At 40.4% G+C, this 25,460-nt stretch overlaps 1 protein-coding gene across 1 annotated transcript; it reads right to left on the bottom strand.

Annotated features, from left to right (window-relative positions):
• Positions 1–339: 339 nt before the first annotated feature.
• UTP6 (UTP6 small subunit processome component) lies at positions 340–23,919 on the bottom strand. Its single transcript, XM_026517659.4, has 19 exons — positions 23,704–23,919; positions 22,371–22,455; positions 19,913–19,954; positions 19,594–19,686; positions 18,625–18,672; positions 18,140–18,203; positions 16,247–16,365; positions 13,485–13,562; positions 12,629–12,710; positions 12,033–12,114; positions 10,969–11,153; positions 10,315–10,394; positions 9,857–9,934; positions 7,305–7,484; positions 5,837–5,917; positions 5,526–5,635; positions 4,675–4,741; positions 1,881–1,953; positions 340–965 (listed from the first exon to the last, which is right to left on the bottom strand). The coding sequence occupies exons 1-19, from the start codon at positions 23,793–23,795 to the stop codon at positions 805–807; spliced, it is 1,800 nt and encodes a 599-aa protein (XP_026373444.2). The 5' UTR covers positions 23,796–23,919; the 3' UTR covers positions 340–804.
• Between the last annotated feature and the right edge of the window lie 1,541 nt (positions 23,920–25,460).

Below are 25,460 nucleotides of genomic sequence, written 5' to 3'. Positions count from 1 at the left end.
GCTTTGACTCCCTACCCATTGCCCTCCTTTTGTTGCTGGACCTCCCCACTGTAGACACTTCTCTAAAGATCAGTCCCAGAGATAGAAGACACTTTTATAATGTCTTTATCCTCTTAAAGGTCAGCTTTTGCCCCCAATACCCAGAATCCTCTTCTGTGGTGTCAACAAGCTCTCTCAGGATGTCCAGCTCTGTTCCTCCAACCCTACCTCCAGCCCAAAAACCTTCTCTTCTTTCCGGCTAATAATGAACACTAAATCAGTGAATGAATGAATGAGTAAATGATCTTTAACAGTATATATCCAATTCTCATAAAGGAAATAAAGTTTAACTCCAGCAGATGAGGTTATGGGATGCTTTTATTTTCTTCTCCACATTATTCTGTTCCCTCCGTATTTCCTACAGCAGATGCACACCATGTATACTTTTTTAGTAAGGAGAGAATAAAAATGCAATTTTACTTTCTCCTCCACTTTCACTGACTGGCCCCTAGGTCCAGATGAGAGATACCCATTCTTGACCAGGGGTAACAGAAGAAACTCAAATTTATGATTTCTATTTATTTTGGAAAACATTTAGGACCTACAGTTAAGTCCAGTCTTAACAAGTAGCCTCTGGCCACTAAACAGCAATTCTCTCTTCTGGAATGAAAGAGTCACGTGTTAACAAAACTAAAGCCATGTCCCAAAAATCACACAGCCACCTTGTCTGTCATCTCTCAGCAAACTGCAGATGAGCTCACAACAGCTATCTGGCCAGAGCGCTTACAGTACTATTTCACAAAGGTGGCTGGGTTCCTCCTCTTCTCACGAATGGCTGCTGGCTTGGTGCAGGGCATGTTTAGCTACGAAAACCTCTGCCGACTCTCCCTGTAACATTTTCATGGCTCGCCAGTAGATCTGTCCGCAGTTCTCAGGTCTACCATGGGGGTGGCCCAATTCTTCTTTGATGTAATCCATCCAAAGATCTTTAAAGGGAACGAAAAATTACTGTAGACATACAATCAGATCACTGACAAGGCTTTATTATGTAAACTTAACTATTTCATATTGACTCGGTGTAAGATTTCTAAGAAACTTAACTTGCTGCTATTTCCCTAGAGCCCTGTGTGAAATAACACCTCTCTCAGCTTCTTTACACTAAGGCGTAGCAAACTTTTTTTAAGTGGAAAACTTCACTTTAAATCATGACAATCTACGTACATATTTCATAAACAGAAACTACTAAATATTTTAGAGCGAGGATTTTGCGGAGTCTCTTTCAAGGTGAAGCTGAGTTTCAGTGAGTTCACCGTAACTTTGTTACCATGCCTAATAAAACTTGCTTGGGTTATTAAAAATGCCATTTTTATTCATTTCACCAGAAGGTCTGCTAAAACCTTGTAAAAGCTAATGTATTTTTTTTAATCTAAGTTTAACTACTAAACATTTTTTTTGAGTTAATAAGTAAACAGATTTTATATGATACCTATACCAAGAAATATGTTTCACAAATCCTATAAAAATGAGGACAGTGTGGCAACAATGACAACTAGTGTCAATTAGCATCCTACTACCCCATCACTCCCACTTTTACTCTGACCTACATTAACCTTTCCCTTAACAAGTATCACTTTTTAGAGACCAAACTAAGCAAACTGTGCTCTATTCCAGAGTTCTTAATAGAAGACCTATGAACTCTTGACCTTGTGAACTTGAAATTATAAGCCAAATCATGTCTGCAAGTATTTATGCACAAAGTAAGGGAGGAGGCAGGGAAAGGAGGCAAGTTTTATTCTCAAAGAGGGCCATGACCTAGAAGAGTTAAGGACTGTTCCAACCATACTGCTGGGTTATAGACCACACCTGCAAACAGATGTATCTATTAACTCAAGTTTACTTACCAGCATCTACAGATCCAAACTCTCTCAAAGCCCTCTCATAATATTCTCTTAAGTTCGCCATCTTGCAGGATTCCTAATAAAAATAATCAGACAATCTTGCCTCAAAAGCCTAATCCATGTCACAAATTCCTTTCAACCATATTGTTCAAACAGCTACCACCTATTAGGTATCTGAAGGGGAGAAGGCTCAGGGTTTAGGACAAACACAGCCTGGCTCTCACCTTATCCAGAGAAAAGTCAAATGCAGCAGTCCCCAGAGTGAAGTCAAAGTCAAACAGTGATAAAAGCACTCTGCTCTGGTAGCATGGAAAAAAGCCTAATTGATTCTCAGCTGGGGGGGGGGGGGGGGGCATGGGCAGCTTCACAGGAAAATACATTTGAAAGCCCTGAGGGAAAACTAGGATTTAAATAAATAAATGGGGAAGGTTTGTTCCCTGTGGCTAAGGATTTCTTTCTCTTGTGTGTCTGGGCTCTGGCACATATTAGCTATGTCCATCTTGAAACTTTTTATATGAAGGCAAAGCAGATATAAATACTAATTATATAACCTTCCCCGAGTGTTTTAAACCCTCTGACCTTAAAAGTTTCCTCACCCATAAAACAAGGATAATGATACCTCTTACAGCAACTACAAGGATTCAATTAAAATGCTAATTATGCACCTAGCAGAGTGGCTGGTACTAACTTTACAATCAATAAATGTTCATTCTTTACCTCTATTTCCTTTTTTTTTTAAAGATTTTATTTATTTATTTATTTGTTTATTTATTTATTTATTTGAGAGAGAGAGAGAGCATGTGCACAGAGGTAGAGTGGGAGGGAAAAGCAGACTCCCTGCTGAGCAGACAGTCTGCTGTGGGACTCAATCCCAGGACCCCAAGATCATGACCTGAGCTAAAGGCAGACGTTAAACCGACTGAGCCACCCAGGCACCCCTTTACCTCTACTTCCATTTAAATGTATTCTCCTTTGTTTCATTTTCAAAGGAGAGTAATACCTACGGTTTAAACATACTCTTGTATAGTCAAGTAACTATTTCCTCATCCAAATTTCTCTTCCCTAAGACTGTATTATTTTATAGAAAGTCAATTTCACCCCATATCATACACATGCATGAGGAACAGAATCACGGTTTGCTAAGGGCTCATAACGTGCACAGGACTATGCACAGTACCCCCTCCTGCCTTGTAACCTGCACACCCCTGAAACAGGTAGTATGACCTCCTGGATGGAGGAGGATGTCAAGGCTGAGAACTGCCCAAGACACATTATGTCAGTAATCCAAAGCCTGGTTGTTATTTTGCTGAACTACCTGTTGTACTACAAGGATAAGAACAGATAAATGACCCACTCAATGATTAAAACTGTAAGAATTTAACCTCACTAGTAATTTTTCAAAAATTCAAGTAAAAATAATAAACACCAATCAAAATACCAAAATAAAGGAGAAAAAGCAAAACTGCAGATTTAGAGAGGGTGCGAGGAAATATACCTGCTGATTATCGCTACAAAGAAGTACACTTCTTCTGGAAGACCATCTTACAATATATAAAGAACCATAGAAAGAACTGTTCTCTCCAGTCCCAGAATTTTATCTCGAGGGAAGAACTCCAAAGAAGAAAAAAATGCTGTATAAACAAAATGCTTATGGCACTCTTGTTTTCGGTATCAAAAATCTGGAAACAAGCTGTATGTAATGGACTAGTTAAGAAAACTGTGGGTTTAAGAATAACACCACAACCGTTCAAGATGCCAACCGTGGAAAAACACAAGAGTATGTTCACAAATTAACATTAAGTAAAAAAAAGTAAGAGAGAACCTCCACATGGCACATAAGCCAGAAATAGAACTTGCGTGTATACATGTAAACAAAAACTTAAAGTAAACAATGAAAATTGAAATAAATATGGTTGGCTGCATTAATGCGATGGGATTACAGACACCTTCGGATTTTCATGTATTATATTTTATACTATCTTTTTCTTTTTTGTCTTGAGAGGGAGAGAGTGGTGGGGAGACACAGAGAGGGAGAGAAGGAATCTTAAGCAGGCTCCACACCCAGCACGGAGCTCAATCTCACAACTCTGAGACAATAACCTGAGCTGAAATCAACAGTCGGACACTCAAAACGACTGAGCCACTCAAGTGCCCCTTGTGTATTATTTTTTAAACAGAGACCTTCTTGTATTTTCCCTCAATCATTAGTTCAGTTAAAAACACCAGAAACATGGGTCACCTGGGTGGCTCAGTTGGTTGAGTGTCCGACTCTTGGTTTCGGCTCAGGTCATGATCTCATGGGTCATGAGATCAAGCCCTGCATCAGGCTCTATGATCAGCGGGGAGTCTGCTTGGGGGTTCTCTCCCTCTGTCCCTCCCTCAACTCGTGCACACATGCTCACTCGCTTTCTCTCCCTAAAATAAATAAATAAATCTTACAAAAAAAAACAAAACACCACAAACAGTTACCGCCTACTCTCTACCTCATAACCCAATACAAAAGACAAAAGACAAAGAGGGTGCTCCAGAGGCAGAGAAGCAGCACCTCGCCCAACCTGGCAGGCAGGGTTTCCACTATGAGGGGAGATCTGAGCTTTCTATTTTCCAGACATGGACTTTCTCTTCTTTGCTTGATTACCATTTCTTAACCATCTCTATGAAAAAATGGTGAGATGAAGGGACCGGAAATGTATACTATATATATGAAGAGCTTTTTAAATGACAAAAGTGCTGCCATATAGGAGAATAACCACTCATTTATTTTCCCCGACAAGAAATGCACAGACAGAACACTTACTTGCTCCTTTTCAAACTGGATTATTTTCCTGAAAAAGTCAACTGAAAACGGACGGCTTTCCTGTAAACTAGAGAAAAGGAGAAAACAGTTATCTTCCACAGAGACAGAAAGCCTCTTACATTGCATGGATCTAAACTCCTATGCCAGCGCCTCCACAACGCATGGCTTACTAAAGACCTGGCCACAACGCTGTGCAAGCACTGGACTTGGCCACCCGTCCCTCTCAATGCTGTCAGCGTCCAGTGACTTACTCTTCACCCCCACCAAACTCCTTCCTATCCAGTCTTCTCCCTGTTCTCTTCTTCCTCCCTTTTACAGTTTAAAGTTCCCTCTACTACCTCTCAAGGTCTTTCTGAAAGAGACCAATAATTTCACTTCAAAGAATATATTCTAAGGAAGTAATTTCCAATATGGACAACTACTATTTGTGCAGAAATGTTCACCAAGGCAGTATTACTATGAGCATCTAAATTATGGCACATCCCCAGAGCTGTGTACCACACAGCTATTTCTAATAGCTATTTCTAATAGTTCATGAAGAACGGATACTGACACGGAAAAGGCCAGTGCAATATTCACCCACATAAGCAGTATACAAAATGTGATTACAGTATAAGCTCAAATATTCAAAAACAAAGTTTTTAAATGATACATTAAGCATGTTTTTTTCTCCTGATTACAGTGAGTTAATAGTTATCACCCTCTTTTTTAAAATGTTCCACCAATGGGTATGAACTGCTTTTACTCTTGGATTACTTCCTCGGATACCATTTGCCATACACATGACCTGGGTATGAGGGGCTGAGTCTGAGGCGGGGAGACGAGTACCAGTGATGAAAGTCTGCGAGCACCTTTTAAACACAGCTCTGGCCTTTTTGTAGCCACCACTTCGGTAAGCCCAGTCCAGGTACTTATCCTTCAGAGTGACTGAGTCGGCACCTTTGACAGCCAAGAGAGCTTTCTACAATTTAAAAAAAAAAGACACAAGCTACATGAGGAAATTTATAAATACCAAAACAAATTTTTCCAGAACCATCCCAGGCTGCTCAATTAACAGTGCTTTAGGAACATTTGCTATAAAAATAACCCTAAAACTAGCCAACTAGTGAACCTATTTGCTCACTCCCCACCCACCACAAGACTCGGAACATGGGGCCTACACCTTAAAAATGGTTTCCGTGTCTTCTTGGCTTTTGGCACCTTCACTCCACTCTGCCCAAGAAATCCACAATGGCAGACAGACCTGGTCACGGTGAGAAAGAAAAAAATAAAATAAAAAAAAGTTAGAAAATAACAGCTTAGCTCTATGCTCTGAAAACTAGTCACTATAAAGACAGGCTCCTACTAAGATACTCAATATGTAAAATACGGATTCACTCCCAGTCTGTCCTCACCATGACCAAATTCTCAGTGCCCAGTAGGGATGGCATGTCAGGGCACAGACAGACTTGTGACCAAGACCCCCAAAGCAGCACTCTCCTGTCAAAACTAGCTCCCTTCTGTTGGGAGTACTGCCTACAGTTATTACCATCAGGTATCTGTGAATTAAGCAATGAAGGGTCCATAGCTGGTCAGACCCACAGCTACCCAGGTCACATCTCTGCTGTCTAGGACCCACCACACAAGTACTACCTAATCCAAACTCAACTATCTGATCTTCACTCATGCCCCAGAGGTACATACAAATGAGAATAATTAAGATTTTTTTTCCCACTTTAACTTCCAGAATACTTTTTTCCTACTAATATAAAAGGGGGTGCCTGGCTGGCTCAGTCGGTGGAGCATGTCACTTAATCTTGGGGTTGAGTTGAAGCCCCACGTTGTGTGTAAAGGTTATTTAAAAATAAAATCTTTAAACAAAACAAAAAAAAAGATTCTGGAAGGCATCTGGATGGCTCAGTCAGTTTTGTGACCACTCTTGATTTTGGCTCAGGTCATAAGCTGAGGGCAGTGGGACCAAGCCCCAAGTCAGGCCTGCACTGAGGAAGGAGTCTGCTGGAGATTCTCTCCGCCCCGCCCCGCTCTCTAAATGAAATGAATGAATGAACGAATGAGTATCTTTTTTAAAAAAAGATTCGCTGCAAAGCTTTAAGATTTAGAAATATATGTGTGTTTAAAACTCGGGCTTAAGAGGGGCCTGGGTGACTCAGTCAGTTAAGTGTCTGACTCTTGCTTTCAGCTCAGGTCATGATCTCAGGGTTGTGAGATCAAGCCCTGCATTGGGCTCTGTGCTCAGCACGGAGTCTGGTTGTCCCTTCCCCTCTGCTCCTTCCCCTGCGCACGCGCTCTCTGTCTCAAACAAACAAACAAAATCTTTTAAAAATAAAATATATAACTCAGGCTTAAGTACAGCTTTGGAAGCAAGGGAGAATAATACTCTTAATATTTCTCACTTACAAGATATCAAAATAAAATAGAGAATTTCACTTAAATTTAGTCATTTTTCAAATAACAAATTAGAAATCGGCTATTAAATGGAAGGAAATTCTTCCACTCCTGACCCTTGACCTATAGGCACAAATGCAGTCTGGGGCCAGCCCTCATCAGACAAGCACACTTCAAACGAGCTTTGGCTCAGTCTCAAAAGATTTCCCAAACAGAATGAAATACAAAAGACTCAACTCACAGACCTGGGCTTTCAGGTGCACAAAAGCTTCTTCAAAAAGCCCGGCTATGTCAGGACTCTTGGAGTCAATCAGCACCCGCAGCTTCATCTGCCACATCATCACAGAGTCTCTGAACAATTCAGTCCCCGCTACTGCCACCTCCAGAGCTTCCTTTAAGAAGTCACGATGCAGCAACAACTCAATCTGGATAAGACAAAGGATCACTGGAAAATTAACTACGGAAGACTGGATCATCTACGCTGAGGGAACCAAAAAAGACCTCACTGAAGGCAGTCATTTCAACAGCACTTCCACTTAACGTCTGACAACGGCTGCCAAACAGCAACAAAGTGAACAATCTGAAATTCTCTTCCATTGCCTGCTCTTATTCCTAAAGGCTACCAAAAAACAGGGAAGACATACAAAGTAGAAGACTTAAATAATTTAGATTGAAAGTTAAGTTTTTAATAAAATAGTTCACTATAATAAAACCCACACCCACCGAACAGAATATAAAAATCAGACAAAACCAGTATTTGTGGGTTGATAATGAACCATGTTTATTCATTCAAATGGAGTTGGGCACACAATAAACTGGTACAATTTTTCTGAAATGTATTTGACACTATGTAACAAGAGTCACGCAAGTGTTCGTACCTTAAACTTGGAAATTTTATTTTAACAAATATGACCTGACAAGTAAATAAACAGAAGGAAATCGTATTTGTTTAAAATGCTTATATCCACACTACTGTAACAGAAGAGGGAAAAAAAAAAAAAAACAACCCTAAAATTCAATTTTACAAAACCGTGGAAGAGCGAATAAATGGCAATATGCAATCTGCTCATTTGGCAAGCACTTTTATTGCCTACTATATACGCTAGATTCAATAATGAGGAAATTAGGTACGTTCTCCGCTGCCCAAAGGCCTCTAGTCTAGAAGTAGAGACAGTCTGATACTTGCCATAACAGAAAAAGAATCATATGCTGTAAGAGTACAAAGCAGGAGCACCCAATGGGGTCTACGGCAGCGATGAGACAGGAAGCACCATGTATACTAGGCTTAAGGAAGAGTAGGCATTAGTTAGAAAAGGCTCGCCCAACCAGCATGTGCAAGAGGCTGAACTGAAGATAAGAGACGGCTTGCATACAAAAGGAAATCCAAGTTCAACATGGCTGAAGGGACAGAATGTATACCAGAATACTGGCAGGTGAGGCCAAGACCATATTAGGGAGAACGACCAGCTTTATCCAAAGGACAGTGGGAAGCCACAGAATAATCTGATCATCAATTTTAAAAGATCATTCTGTGGAGAATAATCTGGAAAAATGACGGATGTAGGAATCAGCTAAGTGCTTTAAGTTTAGAGGCAGTACACTGATGAGCTCTCATTAAAGGCAAAGGTGCCAGAGTGATGAGGTAGTAGGCTCAGGAAGGGCAGCATCAGAGATTTGGGGAGCAGAGGATGTCTGAATAGCCAGAGTGGTGAATGACCAAACAGTCATGACAGAAAGAGAGCAGGGCTGCCAAAGCAATACTCAAAGCAAAGTCCACCTAAATGTATAGGGTGTGACTGTCTTGCCAGTATTCAATAGCTACTGGGAGCAGCTGAACTCATCCAAGCCTGGGATTCTTCCCAGATAGATGCCATAATGGGAAAAGGGTACCTCAGTCGTGGTATAATACAGCAGACTAGTATACAGCATATGCATTACCTAGCTGCATGTTTTAAAAAGTATTTTTTAGGGGCGCCTGGGTGGCACAGCGGTTAGGCATCTGCCTTCAGCTCAGGGCGTGATCCCGGTGATCTGGGATCGAGCCCCACATCAGGCTCTTCTGCTATGAGCCTGCTTCTTCCTCTCCCACTCCCCCTGCTTGTGTTCCCTCTCTCGCTGGCTGTCTCTATCTCTGTCGAATAAATAAATAAAATCTTTAAAAAAAAAAAAGTATTTTTTAATGTTAAATCATGAACATTTTTGTACATGTCAAGAACTTTGTGAGCTGGCAAAAACAAAGATCACTATCACTATTTTAAAATCAAGCAAACAAACTCAGAAAGGTTAAGTGGCCTGCCCAAGTTACCTAGCTCTTAAGTGACAAAACTCGATCTAGACTACGTAGTCCCTCAGCACATTATCCTGGTCTCCGTAATAATCCTTACCCACCCCAGAGAGTACAGATGGGTCAATAAGCTTCTTACTAGAATGTCAGCTTCTGAAACATAGGAACACATCTAATTTGTCTTTATTGTTACCATACCAATGGTCAATCTGGGTTAGGCATACATTCAGGAAAAGGATGTTCAGGAAAAGATAAATGGGTAGATAAACAAAATAAACCCAACTTGTGACTCCTTGTTTTGAGTGTTTTCCACTATATAACATTCCTCCCTTTACCGGTACACATTTCATTTTTGGCATACACCAAATACTGAGAGACAAACATAATGTCTCTACATCTTCCACTCTAAACTTCCAAACGGGCTTAGTGATATAACTATATATTAAAACACATGACACCAGCACGAACCAACTGGAATTAAGTATGTGTTACTGGCAGTGAATGTGTACTCACCCACTGCTTGTACTGGAATTCTGGTAGAAGTTTGAGTTCATGTGCCTTCCTGAATGCCATCATGGTTCTTTCCAGCCTCTGAAATCAGAAAAACCCGTCAGTTATTACAAACATCCCAGTAGGGGTCTTTGGCCTCTGACAGGAAAAGTGCAGTTTTGCACATTTCTGAAAACTGAGAGAAGGAACTTGAGGTGGTTTCACTTATGATTAGACCAGCCAAAAAGCCACACCAAGCACAGCCCAGTAAGAGAGTTCCTTCTAACCAGGTGGCCTGAATAAGGATGCAGCAGACTCAGACCTTCACAACGACTAGGTCACCCACAAAGAGAAAGAGCTTAGGTTAAGCGTGAAGTTCCTGGAAGCTCTCCCAGGCCCCCAAAGGAGCCATGTCTGCTCTTCTTCCAGAAAACAATCACTTTCTAGTCAGCCACTGTAAGCGTGGAACTTAAGTCCCTTACCCCCTCTCTGAGGAACTGACTGCTGGTCTTCTTAGCAAACCTTTCCAAGCAGAAGTTGATGTAACACTTCCACATGGCCTCTGGAAAAGTCAGAGAGATTACACACTGATCAGATCGCCAGTCTGTTTAACAGTCATCATACATCTTTTCTATGAGGGGAAAATTCCCCGGAAGAAGGGTTTAAACTAGTCTGGTGGAAAAAAAAAAACTAGTTATTCCCATTACGGCCAATCAAACATATCAAATACAGGGCGGGGGGCGGGGGGGGGGGGGAGGGAGAACAACTGAGTAACCGTGTAAGTATAAAAAGTAAAAACCTCATCCGTGTCATATATCCCCTCTACCTTAATACTCAAATATTACAAAATTTGAAAGTAAACCTGTGTCAAAAGATAATCAGGACAATCTTCTGAATTACCATTTCCTAAGTATCATCTCCCTCAAAGAGATGAACATAAACACCACCACTGGCGAGGAAGGTCCTAAAATCTCCATCTTTCACCACCAAAGAACAAGTTGGAAAGCCAGGCACACTGTCAACTACCACAGAGATTCCTGAAAATTGATTTCGGTTAATGGGCACAGAAGCTTCAGTTTCCCATTTGTGAATACTACCACCACTTCTGTAGCACACTGCGGTCTGGCGAAGTTCACCTGTAGGGAGAGTCTTCACTGCCTCTTCATACACCGCACAGCACCTCTCCTCCTTCCGGCCCGCCTCCACTGCTCTGGCTTGCTTTGTGGCAGGCTGCTCCCCGGCGGGCTTCGACTCCATCTCTAATTCTCGCCGTGCCACGTAATCCCAAGTGAGAGGGTCATCTGTGTGCAGAGCCTGAAGGCTGAAAAGTAGTTTCCTGGCATCAGCCCTGCGACATGAGACTAACTTAGAGTATCAAAGACAGACAGTTCCCTATGCTCTAAAAACGTACCCAGGACACCCCTTTAACAATTCCATTACCATGAGACAATTCCCCAGTAGGCTCTCCAGATATCTTCACACTCACTGTATAAATTTTGTCAATCAATCAGAGTTGTGGCACATTTATTAGGTTTCAGAATGTTTCAGGTATCATTCTCAAATGTTAATTTTCAAGTTATCTCTCAAAGTCGAATCAACAGGTACGTGTGACAAGACAATTCTCTTCGAGCCCTGGAGAACCTTATTATACCCAGGCTCTTGATTTTCTGTAATAGGGGCAAAGAAAAAAGCACAACCTAATCCCCTACCAAAGCCCTGAAAAATCCAAAGAGCAAACTGATCCAAGCTCTGTATTATCTCCTATGAAAGTTGGGGTGCCACCTAAGAGTGAGGTACCCACAAGGTAGGCTGCAAATAATTCTCAAACCATATGCTTGAACATTAAAGAATAAAATTACCAGCAGCAATCAACTGTAAACATTCACAAGGACCACTCTCATTTTATGGACAAAAGACATGCCAGCAAAGCAGGAATATACACTTTGATATAAGCTGTAGGATATTTGTTATTGAATAAAGGCAAACTATTTCCCTAAGGAAGCCCATAAGTGAGTCAAACAACTTCTCCAGAAACCATTTTTTTTTTTTTATAACTTAGTATGATACAACAATCCTAAAACTTTGCTTTCTTCCAAGGATTTAATGTGGCATTTTCTCTTCCTCTTTCTCAACCCCCAAACTCAAACTTTTACCACAAGACTAGAAATAGACATATTCACCTTTCCATGACTTTACTTACTCATCATAAATTTCTTTTTGCAGATCTGTGGCAAAGTCGAATAGCTGTGCAATTGAAAGCAGTGACACATGAAATTCTGCACCTAAAATTCAAAAAGCGGGGGAGGGGAGTAAGACTCTCAAGTATCATTTTACTCTAAAGTATCACTTTCTTCTACAGAAAGTACCACTTTCTTGGTGTGCTGGAGTTCTTTTGTTTGGGTTTTGTTTTTGTGGGTTTTTTTTTTTTAATTGAGAAACAGGACAAAACAGAAAAACAAATCATCCGCTACACAAGCAAAACCATTACTGATATTCTGGAGTATTCATAAGTACTTCCTTTCTTCTAAACTTCTTCCTGGCATAAAGAAATGTTCTAAATTACCTGTTTCTTTTCAACTCCCCACACGAATAAAGTACTCAATAAACTTACTAAAATGTTCAAGTACATCCTAAGGGGCAATCAACCTTATCTTAAAGAAACAGGACACTATTCATACAGAATTTTTATGCACATTCTAACAGAATTTCTAATAGAAATTTTCCAAATCAGCTAACAGTCTTATACACAGAATGTTTCACTCTCCCATCATAAATAAATTTTCATAACACGCATACCTTTAATCATGCTTACAGAATTTTTGTAGATGATCCGTGCCAACTCGCCCTTAAGGATTTCTTCAGGATAATCAAGATTCCCCTGAAGAGTAGTATATTAAACATAACTTAACAGATACGGCCAGTAACTAGAAAAAGCACTAGGATGAAAATTAACAGTCCTAGACTACCTGTGCCATATGTATGACCTCTGGCAAATCACGTCTCTCTCTGGGCCAGTTCCCTCACCTGTAAAATGTGCAGCTGGAACCAGACCACTGATCTTGCAACTGTGTTCTCTCAGGCTCCTAGAGTGATAGCAAGATCACACGGCTTAAGGCCTGACTCTCTACTTAGACCCAAACAGGTCAGGTTTTAAACGCCTTGTTTACCCTTCTGTGTCAACTTTTATTTGAATAAAAAAGTTCACAGCTGGAACCACAACAGATAATATAGCAAAGTTCCTTTTTCAGTTCTAACATTCTAAAACTTCTTTCTTTAAAATATTGTCACCAAAAAAACTGTACAAAACAAAAAAGGCTAGGAACTACACATTTCACAACCCTCCTCCAGCTCCTTCAACCCATTAGTATATCATTTAATGAAACCATAAAGTATTAAAGAAAACCATTTACCATTCCATCAGTAATAAATAATTTTGAGGACTACTTCAATTAGTCCAAATGTCTATTTTTAAAGCACAAAATTCCATTTTTATTACTAAGCCCATTTAATTACAACTCTAGACTCATCTTAAAATTTCAAAATAAGACATTAAATTGGGAACAAAAATACATTCCAAAAATTTTCTCTTACTCCTAAGCAGGCTCGAAAACACTATAAATTGTTAACAGGTGACAACACATTCGGATCTTACCACATCCATTTTGGCTTTTTCAAATTCTTGTTTTTCTTTCCTCAGTTTCTCAGCATGCATCAACTCCATCCTAAAGTACTACACAAGGGAAATAATAAACTAAAAATCTTTGGAAATAATTATTTCTTAATTAGAAATACATAAGAAGCCATTTTTCACCCGTAAATATCAGATCTGGGAAAGTCTGGGGGTAGTGTAATATTTTGTTATGAAACTAGCAGACACTGACAAGGAAGGAGATCTTTGTGGTGGCAGAACAGCTCTGTATATTGATTGTGGTAGTGGTTATACAAATCTGCACATGTAAAAAAAAAAAAATGACATAGAACCATATAGACACATTATACCAACACTGATTTCCTGATTTTCATATTATGTAACTTTATAAAATGGAACCATCACGAGAAATTGATTAGTGGTATTCAGGACCTCTTTGTAGTATCTTTGTAATATCTTTGTAATTTCCTGTGAATCTATAATTATTTCAAAATAAAAAATCAATAGCAAACACATACTGTCAAGCTATATGAAGAAAAACTAATGCACAACTAATGTTTTACGTAAACTCAGACTTCTCCAGAATTTTTAGTACTTTGTTTTTTGTTTCTTTCTTTTTTAAAGATTTTATTTATTTGACAGAGATAGAGACAGTCAGCGAGAGAGGGAACACAAGCAGGGGGAGTGGGAGAGGAAGAATCAGGCTTCCAGCAGAGGAGCCTGATGTGGGGCTCGATCCCATAATGCCGGGATCACGCCCTGAGCCGAAGGCAGACGCTTAACGACTGTGCCACCCAGGCGCCCCTTTAGTACTTTGAATTTGATGTTACAAGACATATGAAAGTGACAAGTTCTTTCTTTTCTTTTTTTTTTTTTAAGATTTTATTTATTTATTTGACAGAGAGAGAGACAGCGAGAGAGGGAACACAAGCAACGGGAGTGGGAGAGGAAGAAGCAGGCCTCCCACTGAGCAGGGAGCCCCATGTGGGGGGATCATGACCTGATGATTGGTCATGACTGAGCCACCCAGGTTCCCCATGAAAATGACAAGTTCTTAAAAAATGTTTATACCCTGGGGCACCTGGGTGGCTCAGTCTGCTGGGCGTCCAACTATTGGTTTCGGCTCAGGTCATAGAAAGGAACTTTGCTCAGATCATGACCTCAGGGTCATGAGATCAAGGCCCGCATATGGCTCTGCCCTCAGCAGAGTCAGCTTGAGATTCTCCCCTCTCCCTCTGCCCCTCCTCCCACTCACATGCTCGCATGCATGCTCTCTCTAAAATAAATAAAATCTTAAAAACAAATAAAACAAAACAAAAAGATTCGGGGTGCCTGGGTGTCTCAGTCAGTTAAGCATCTGCCTTTGGCTCAGGTCATGATCCCAGGGTGCTGGGATCAAGCCCCGCATTGGGCACCTTGCTCAGCAGGGAACCTGCTTCTCTCTCCCTCTCTGCCTCTCTCCCCAGCTTGTGCTCTTTCTGTCAAATTAATTAAATTTTTTTTTAAATTTTTTTAAAGATTTTATTTATTTATTTGACAGAGATAGAGACAGCCAGCGAGAGAGGGAACACAAGCAGGGGGAGTGGGAGAGGAAGAAGAAGGCTCCCAGCGGAGGAGCCTGACGTGGGGCTCGATCCCATAACGCCGGGATCACGCCCTGAGCCGAAGGCAGACGCTTAACCACTGTGCCACCCAGGCGCCCCAAAAATTTTTTAAATTTTTAAAAAGATTCTCTCTCTCCCTCTGCCCCTCCCCCCATTCTTCTCCCAAAAAAGAAAAAAAATGCAGTACAAAACCAAAAGTCACTGTAGTTGGGACAGCTAGAAAACTTATGAGCATAAAGACCCGTATCTTTTTCCCCTCATCAAATGAGGCTTAATTTTCAACTTAAGACGAAATTCCCTTATCCTGACAAACACCTCAGAAAAGGTAATACACCACAATACACTATGTCTAATAACATACCATTCTAATAAGTAACAATGCACCATTTCTAGCACTTGTTTTTTCCTTAATTGGAAGTCTGGCCATCACTATTCTAGGGCCTCACGCCAAGAAAGATTAAGTCCAGCAAGAGGGAAAGGAAGTATCTACCTCAAGAAAGAGACAATAAAAATGAGAAGTGGAAAAAAAGAGAAAGAGAAGCCAAAAACAAACAGGAAGAAAAAAAGAGAGGGAGAGAGAGGGAGGAAGGAAGGAAGGAAAGAAGGAAGGAAGATAGGTATTTGCAAGGGGAAAAAAGGACAAAAGTATAAAGATGGCAGGGATGCCTGGGTGGCTCAGTTGGTTAAGCATCTGCCTTAGGTTGCTCAGGTCATGATCCCAGAGTCCTGGTGCTGAGTCCTGCATCAGGCTCCCTGCTCAGTGGGGAGCCTGTTTCTCCTTTGCCTGCTGCTCCCTGCTTAGGTGCGCTCTCACAATTGCTGACAAATAAATAAATAAAATCTTCATTAAAAAAAAAGTATAAATATGGCTGAACCCTGGCCCCACAACTAAAAAAGGTTAAGTAAGGTCTAGTTCCCTACCCCTCCCAACCATAATGGGCAAGTCAGAGTTCCCATTTCTCACTAACAAGATGGAAGTTACACATGGTCAACACCTATTACTAGCCAAAAATATCTTTGCTACCCTTTTTCTCCAGCAGCAATCCCTAGTTATCCCTAGCCTCCATAAATCGAAGTCTTGTTTAACTTATTAAAGAATGTATGTCCAAAGAAGACCAAAACTGAGACATCACACTCTCATCTTACAGGTACACAACTCACTTCTTGATAAAGTTTCGGGCACTCTGGATGAAAGCGCAGAGCTCGAAGAAATAGCTGTCTTGCACATTCTGAAGACAAGCGGTCTTCCATTTCCCATTTGGCTGCCATGATCCACAAAGCTATAAATGGAAAACATGAGACTTCATTTCAGGAAGTTGACCGAATCAGACCAAAAAAGATCAATGTTCCAACTTTAATACTTAAAGAATTTTTTTTAATTTTACCAAAAGAGAAAGGGAACGAAGAGAGGGTATTTCTAATGGTTACCTGTAAAGTATTATTGCTTTATTTAGAGTATTCTGAGGCAAAGACATAAGTGATAACATCTGTAGATAAACTTATGTGCCTCATCCAATCTGAGGTCAACATCACTGTAAGTCACATACAAATTTTAAGTGCTAAAATGCAGGGAAAAAATATGCATTTTAGAATCAAGGACAAAAAAATATTTCGCTCTTTTGCTTTATTTAAATAGTTCATGATTTTTTTTGAATGGCTCAATTTTAAAAATAAATTTTTTATCACACCTGTTGGGAATAAAGGCTTTAAAAAACAAAAACCTTTGCCTTAACGTTCTAGAACTATTTCCCAACGAAATAAACTTAATAAAAGTCAGCTATGTCACCAGACAAGATTGCTTTTCGTAAAAACGATTCATGGTTGGTAACCACATCTGGACTAGAAGGGTTGTGAATGGGAAAGAACCATTGCTCTGGGCTTTCTTAACTATGTGACTCCTGAAATTGACAGTGCTTTCTAGGATCCCTGGAAGCTATGCCCATCCATAGGTCTTCCAAGTCAGAGTGGCTCCTCTACCCATGCATGTGCTCTCATTCCCTCACCCCCTGAGCTGTCATCCTGGGGACCAGAGACCAGCCTCCCAATTGCTAACAGTACTCTACTAAAGATACACACCGAATGCTGTCCTGCTGTATCCTTCTCAATTAACTGGTGCCAAATGTAGCCTATTTTAGCCCGTGCTGTGTGAACCTGGTTGAGCCTAATACTCGAGAATAGGCATTGGAGCACCTTCACTATAAAAGTATGAACCATTTCACACAGTATCACAAGAGAAAGAAGTCTTTCTCTTAGAAAACATGAGTATCTACCCTATGCCAGTCACTCCTGCAAAATCTGTATTAACGCATTCCCCTTTTTTAAGTTTTCCCCTTTAAATTCTCCTTAATCGTGACTGCATCCAAAAGAATGTCCCTCAAAGGACCAAAGAGTTTACTTTATCATCATCTAAAAAGAAACTTAGTGGGGTGCCTGGCTGGCTCAGTCAACAGAGCATGCAACTCTTGATCTCTGGGTTGTGAGTTCAAGCCACACGCTGGGCGTAGAGCTTACTTTATTTATTTATTTATTTATTCATTCATTCATTCATTCATTTATTCTTAAGTAGGTTCACTCATTCATTCATTCATTCATTCATTTATTCTTAAGTAGGTTCCACACACAGTGTGCAACTCAACACGGGGCTCAAACTCATAACCCTGAGATCAAGACCTGAGCTAAGATCAAGAGTCAGATGCCTAACTGGCTGAGCCTTCCAGGTGCCCTGGGTATAGAGCTTCCCTTAAAAAATAACAAAAAATAAAATAAAAGATACTTTAAAAAAATAATAAATAAAATACTTCTAAAAACAAACAAATAAGTAAGAAAAAACTTAGTCCTTCTTACCCACAAATATAATACCTGACACAATAAGTGGTACAGAACATGCAGGGATGAACTAAGAGGCAGCTATTTGAAAACCAAAAGTGTTAAAGCCCAAATACCTATGCTCAGGTTCTCAAAATAATTTTTTAGATTTATTAAGCAAAATAAATTCCAAAATAGCTTGAGTCTACATAAAAGGAAGAAGAAAAATTGACAAGTTTCTCATCATACCTGGTTTGTTTGAATGAATGGCCAACATGGCAGAAAATACCTTGCTAAGTTGAGCTTTGGTAGCCTGTAAAAGAGAAAAAGCAATTCTACTACCTATACAGTGAAATCATTGTTACTAATCTCTAAGTGATCTGGTACTGTTTCCTTACCGACTTAAAATCCAGTGGGGCAAGATCTGCTGTTGTAGGGACATATAAACAAATATAGATACATTCATGGTTTTCTTCTAACTACATGTAAACATTCTAAGTATCTAAAAATGTTCAACTTTACTGACCAAATACACACATAAAAATCACTTTCTGGCTTAGAAGCCATTTATATATACAAATGTTACACTGAAGTTCAGACTTGAATTTTTTTCCCACTTGCTAACCCTACAACTTTGGAGAAAACACGGAGTTCAGTAACCAAGTACGGGGCTTAAAAGGCAGACTAACTGAAAGAAGGAATAAGGAAGCAAGACACAGCTGCCCAATACTCACCCATTTCTTACAAAACACTATATAGGATAGCCAAAGTTGGACATCATCCTGCAAGAAAAGCAATGTAGTAAGCTGCCTTACTTTTAACTTACAATACAACTTTGCACTTTCTTTTCTTTTCTTTTCTTTTTTTTAGAAACAGAGATAGAGGGGCGCCTGGGTGGCACAGCGGTTAAGCGTCTGCCTTCGGCTCAGGGCGTGATCCCGGCGTTATGGGATCGAGCCCCACATCAGGCTCCTCCGCTATGAGCCTGCTTCTTCCTCTCCCACTCCCCCTGCTTGTGTTCCCTCTCTCGCTGGCTGTCTCTATCTCTGTCGAATAAATAAATAAAATCTTTAAAAAAAAAAAAAGAAACAGAGATAGATTTCAGAGAGGTCAATGTGGTAACACATTGCTCAGCATATTAGGCTCTTGTTCACTGAGGCCTTAGATCTCTTAAACATCGTAACTTCCTCTGGCCACCACTCCCACCTACCATGCTCCAAGGCAAAATGTCTTATCTACCCAATGTGTTCAATGCAGCTCTTAAATGGTCTCAGTCAGGGATAGCAACCCAAAATTTGTCCTTCTCAAGATCCAAAGTACTCCCCATATACTATATCCCAGTCCCAGAGCCCGACTTGAAGACTATCAAGTGAGTGAGGTGCTGCCCCACTCTAACCATTCATCTTCTACCTCCAAGTCTCTGGTGTACTTCACTTAGAGATTTATCCAAACAAATCCCAAATTTCTAGTCCTTAATTATGTATCAAATCTATCATTTTCAGCACCATCCTCAAAGAATAATTATAAGGTAATGAGATCAATTCTCTTAATGGTTTGATAAGTGGTTTCAAATAATGATATCATAATTAGGTTAAATATTGACACACACTCAAGAATAAACAATACATTTGAATATTGTAATTACAGTACATACAAAACGTATCTTCACATCTCTTATAATTCAGGATGTTCTGATCACTTACTTTCCATTTTGCTGAAGCTCGTCGGAAGACTCCTTGTACCCGGTGTACAATAGAATTCTCAATCTCATCCTTCTTAAATGAATAGCCAATGCGCTAAACAGGGACATACACGAAGCCTCAATTTAATCACATTTATCCACAGCAACATTCCTACTTGATCTTAAACTGTACTGATAAAGAAAACAAATAATTACAACTATCCATTAGGAGCACATCACCACACAATTTATCAGTGCCACTGCTTCCCAAACCCAAGTTCTAGCTATAGAGCCACACTACTTAATTCTAAATTTTTCTAACTTCCAGAATATCTACTTACAGTTCTTCTTCTCTGAATCAACTCCAAAAGATTAATTTCATACTATGGAAGAAAAACATACAAAAAAAAAGAAAACAATGACATTTATAATCTTTTAAATACAGGAAATACATTTAGTTAAAATCATAAAATAAATAAAAATCAAGGCTATAAAACAAGATTGGGGGTGGCAGTGCCGGGGTGGCTTAGTCAATTAAACGTCTGACCCTTGATTTCAGCTCTGGTCATGATCTCAGGATTGTGAGATGGAGCCCCACATGAGGCTCTGCACTGGGTTATGTAGCCTGCTTAAGATTCTGTTTCCTTCTCCCCCTACCCCCCCGCCCCCTACTAGCATGCTCTCCCTCCCTTGTTCTCTCTCTAAAAAACAAATAAATAAACAAACAAACAAAACAAGATTGGGCAGCTAGCTGCCTCAGTCAGCAGAGCCCTCAATTCTTGATCTCCAGGTCATGAGTTCAAGCCCTACAGTGGGCAGAGAGCTCAATTTAAAAAAGAAAAAAAAAAAAAAAAAAAGAATATAAAACAAGATAATTTGCTATCAAGCCTAATTTGTAGTAAATGTCTTAACAGTAACCGAAAATTGACATTACATCAGCAAAACTCACAAATCCATGCATTAGCAAAGTTATAAACATTTTAGATACAAAGAAAGCTGTTATCAAAAATCAACACTTATAAGATTTGGGGCACCTGGCTGGTTCAGTTGGAAGAGCATGCGACTCTTGATCTCGGGGTCATGAGTTCCAGCCCCAGGCTGGGTGTAGAGATTATTTAAATAAACAAACTTAAAAAAAAGAAAAGAAGAGGGGCACCTGGGTAGCACAGTGGGTTAAAGCATTCACCTCTTAGTTTCAGGTCAGGTCATGATCCCGGGGTTGTGGGATCGAGCCCCACATTGGGCTCAGCAGAGTCTCCTTGGGACTCCCTCCCTCTCCCTCTGCCCCTCCCTATAACCCCCATACTCTCTCTCTATCTCTTTCAAATAAATAAATCAATCTTAAAAAAAAAAAAAGTTCTTGGGGCGCCTGGGTGGCTCAGTTGTTAAGCATCTGCCTATGGCTCAGGGCATGATCCCGGTGTTCTGGGATCGAGCCCCGCATCAGGCTCCTCTGCTGGGAGCCTGCTTCTTCCTCTCCCACGCCCCCTGCTTGTGTCTGCTCTCTCACTGGCTCTCTCTCTGTCAAATAAATAAATAAAATCTTAAAAAAAAAAAAAAAGTTCTTAAAACGTAGTCTCAGGACCCATGGGTGGCTCAGTCAGTTAAGCGTCTGACTCTTGATTTCGGCTCAGGTCATGATCTCGGGGTATGAGATTGTGCCCCGTGTTGGGCTCCACACTCAGGGGTAGTCTGCTTAAGATTCTCTCTCTCGGGGCGCCTGGGTGGCACAGCAGTTGGGCGTCTGCCTTCGGCTCAGGGCGTGATCCCGGCGTTACAGGATCGAGCCCCACATCAGGCTCCTCTGCTGTGAGCCTGCTTCTTCCTCTCCCGCTCCCCCTGCTTGTGTTCCCTCTCTCACTGGCTGTCTCTATCTCTGTCAAATAAATAAATAAAATCTTTAAAAAAAAAAAAAAAAAAGATTCTCTCTCCCTCTGGCCTTCCCCAGACTTGTGCTCTCTCTCTCTCTCAAATAAATAAATCTTTAAAAAAAAAAAAAAATGTAGCTTTAAGCCTAACACAATGCTCCAGACATGGTCTGATGAGTGCAAAACACTTTTTTTCTACTTGTGTTAATAGAGTCAATTTTTTTTTCCTTTTTCCTTTTTAAAACTTATTACTGAAGTATAGTTGACACAGAGATTACATTTTTTGATGTAATATGCTCTTGGCTCATTTTCAGTTATCGATCTACTATGAGCTCTCAAGCCTCTTCCAAACATAAGATTCAAAGTCAGGTCTCACTTGTTCACCTGTAGTTTTTTTAAACCTAAGGTCAGAACCTTCAGTCTTGTAACATTTCATCTTACTACTGGGTTCTGAAGCTAGATTTTGTTATCCAACATATTAGCTATTCTCCTCCATCTCAAAATTGGTACAACATGTCTACTTTAAATTCACTCAAATCTTCCATCCATTTATATACTGAAGAATTCGCAGTATATCTCTTTCTTAGGTAGCAGACTTACACATAAATATTAACTTTCCAACCACCTACTGTCATCAAACCCACTCTCCTTTCCACCCCCCAACAAGAAATAGGATGTCAATTCTCTTGTTGACATCCTGATACACAGTATCTTTGGCACTGCCTGATCTACATTATAGAAGGAAAAAAGAAAAGTTCAGTTTGCCAAGGACTAAACCCTTAGTGGAGCAATGCTACTCCTAAATCACCTCTATTCCTGTTCAAATATTACCATTTAATCATCAATTCTAGAATTTTATAGAAAACGGAATCAAGCTCACCATTCTAGAACTGATTTAAAATTTGTGAGGGGATTAAAATTATTCACTTACTTGAACATAATTGATAAAATCTTCCTTAAAAAGAGCTCTTCGCTGTATTCTGTATTCCAGATCCGAAGCCTTCTTAATGATAGCCCTGAGGAGAAAGCCATTTAAGATGTAACACTTGAAAAAAGCATAAGTTAAATAACTTTGGGCATTTTTAAAGTTTATTTTTAATATATTTAAAACACATTTTCCAAAACCTGAAATTCCCAAATAATTATCCTTCGTAAGCAAGTATTCTTCTACATGATTACTTCTATGTGCTTAGAGGCATTGAGATGTATTTTAAAACTTTCTTGAAAATCATCTTAATAGACTGCCAGGACCACTGACATTCCCATCACCAAAGCAAATAACGTTAAGTACTTTACATTATTTAATGTGATACTAGTAAAGATTTATTTTCTTCCAAATTCAGGTCACTTAGGTTTTAATAATAATCAAGTTACCTTTTCTAAATTCCTCTTACTTTTGAGTTTTCAACATGCAGACTTCGAAAAACAAAAACAAACAAAAAAACCCCACCTAGATTGTCCCTACTGTTTCTACCCAGGAAGGTTTACTAACACTACAAAGGACTCACAGGAAAAGGTTCACTGTATTTAGCTAGAGACAACACAACATGTGTATATTAGGAGAATTTAATGCAAGATGTGCAAGACCAATAACTGTCTCTAGTTAACAGTAACAGTTATTGAACTATTGCTATGTTCCATTTCACTAAAAAATGTTCAAGGATCCCATAGTCACATTACTACACTCACAGCCATTTTAAAATGCAGAAACAATCACAGAAAACCATTAAAAAACGTTAAACTTAATTCTAACAAATTACTGAATGCCAACTATGTGCCAGACGTTGCTGGCCAAGCCCTGGGGTAGAACACGAAAATGAATTAAATGGTCCCCATCTTCAAGTCTTATTAGAAAGATTTATCCACTCCTCCTGGGCTCCCACGGCACTCTTTGCATGTCTGGAGCACTACACTTTAGGACAATCAACTTACAGTACGCCACACTGTAAGCAAAATGTTTAATTCGTCTCCCCCCCGCACACGCAAGGCAGGTAGGTCCTGATGGGTAGGGATCCAGGTTTATCACCTTGATAACCCTAAGAATTGGCTCCACGTAGAGCTGCCAGACGTTTGGTGGGTGAGTGCACAGACCACCTTGCATCAAATGAGAAATTCTGGGCATCAACAAAATATGAAAATGGGCTTCTGCCAGGTTCAGAAAAATAAGCCCAATTAAGTGCCCCCCGCATCCCTGACCCCGCCACAGACTCCCTCCCCTCCCCTCAGCCCGCCCCAGCCCCTCCACTTCCTCAGCTCTCTCTCACTTAATCTCCGCATGACTGAAAAGTCCAATGCGCTCCAGCTGTTCCAATTCGGGGAGTCGATCTTCTATGCGTTCCTGAATTATTTCCGCCATGAGGTCACAACTCTACAGCCCACCGGCGAGCATCTGAACCGCCAACACGCGCATCAACAGCCCACCTTCTATTCCGGAGACTCGGCCCCAGCGCTCGCACGTGCTGACGTAACGTGCGCCCTAGGTCCCTCCTTTTCCGCTTCCGCCGCCTTCGTCGTTGGAGAAGGCCCTCTGGCCCTCGCGGCGGCTGTCACCTCTCTGTGGCCGAATGTGGGGTTGCCGCGAGGACCCCACAGACGCTGGAGGACTCACGTGGACGGGAGTGGAGGGGCGGGGCCGGCGTGGAGGCGGGGCTAAACGCGCGCTAGGCTAACCGTGGGCGGGGATCCGAGAAAGCACCTCTTGGGGTCTAGAGGGGTTACCTGAGAGAGACGTGCTATGCGTTTTCTGCGGAATATTGTCTCCTTTTTTTGTGCTGCCGTCCTATATCCTCGCTTTCCAATAGCAAACATTTGAAAATGTCAGTAATGGAAATCGTAAAGGACGCTGAAACTGGCCAGACTGTCCATAATACTATGGCTTTGCTTTCGACTAGACTTAGTAAAGCAGTGTGACAACACTGTGGTTTTTCACGTGCCATTTAGAATCTGTAATTGGCCGATTAATTTTTAAATGGGAAGGCCTTTTCATTATTTAAATAATTATTCTGCCTTTGTAGACAAGGTCTTTTAAAACATGTGGCCCTGGGTAGGTATCAGAAAGTATATTTTTTTAAGAAGAGGGGAGCTTGGTATTGAAAAGTTTGGGAGTTACCGAAATAAATCAATAAGGTATAGACTCTCCATAAAACAATTCCCGAGCCAGTTAGCATTTCTAAGGAAACCATCAGACAATTCAGCTTGGAAGCTACATTGTTGGTATAATTACTAAACCTAAAATAATAACTACATGGCTGAATTCTTTTTAAGTTCTGGAAGATGATAAAAAACCAAAGCAGGAGTTCTTGCTAGACCTGTTTATTTCAACATTGGCATTAGCACCTTATGATTTATGAAAGAGGAATAGGTTTAGCAATTAACCATGTTCCACCTCTGTGCCTTTCCTTTTTTTTTCCCCCTTTCACATTTTATCCCACTGGTCTCAGAATTGAGACACAGGTTGGCTTCAGCTTCATTTCTTGATCCCTCAGCTGTAAGAGAGGAGAGAGGGGAAGAAACTCATGGATGTAAAGCAAAGATGAAATTTCTTTGTAAAGAAAATTCCCAGCCTGTGTTAACAGTAAAAGTAGGGATGCCACTAGATAGTAAGTCCAAATATGTAGGGAATATTTTTGTTCACTAGATATCTGGGAGCTTAGAACAATGCGTAGAAAATAATAAGCACTCAGTAAATAAATGCATGACAGAATAACAAAAGGCACTTGCTAAATTTCTTTAGATCCAAGGGGCTCAGCAAGCTGAGAGATTTTAATATTTTCATTTCAAGGCAAATCTGATAGATAACTATGATTTTTAAATCAACCCAACTATAAATACTCTCCTCACTTATTTTCAAATTTTGCATCTATGTTTATCTTGCTCTAAGAATTATTATAATATTAATGGCAGGGGTGCCTGGGTGGCTCAGTCAGTTATGCCTGTGCCTTCATCTCAGGTCATGATTTCTAGATCCTGAGATGGAGCCTGGCATTAGGCTTCCTGTTCAGTGGGGAGTGTGCTTCTCTCT

This window comes from Ursus arctos, unplaced genomic scaffold (genome assembly GCF_023065955.2).
Source record: "Ursus arctos isolate Adak ecotype North America unplaced genomic scaffold, UrsArc2.0 scaffold_24, whole genome shotgun sequence".
NCBI lineage: Eukaryota > Metazoa > Chordata > Mammalia > Carnivora > Ursidae > Ursus > Ursus arctos.
The sequence above is the reverse complement of the archived record's forward strand: the minus strand, read 5'-3'. Positions and strand labels throughout refer to the sequence as shown.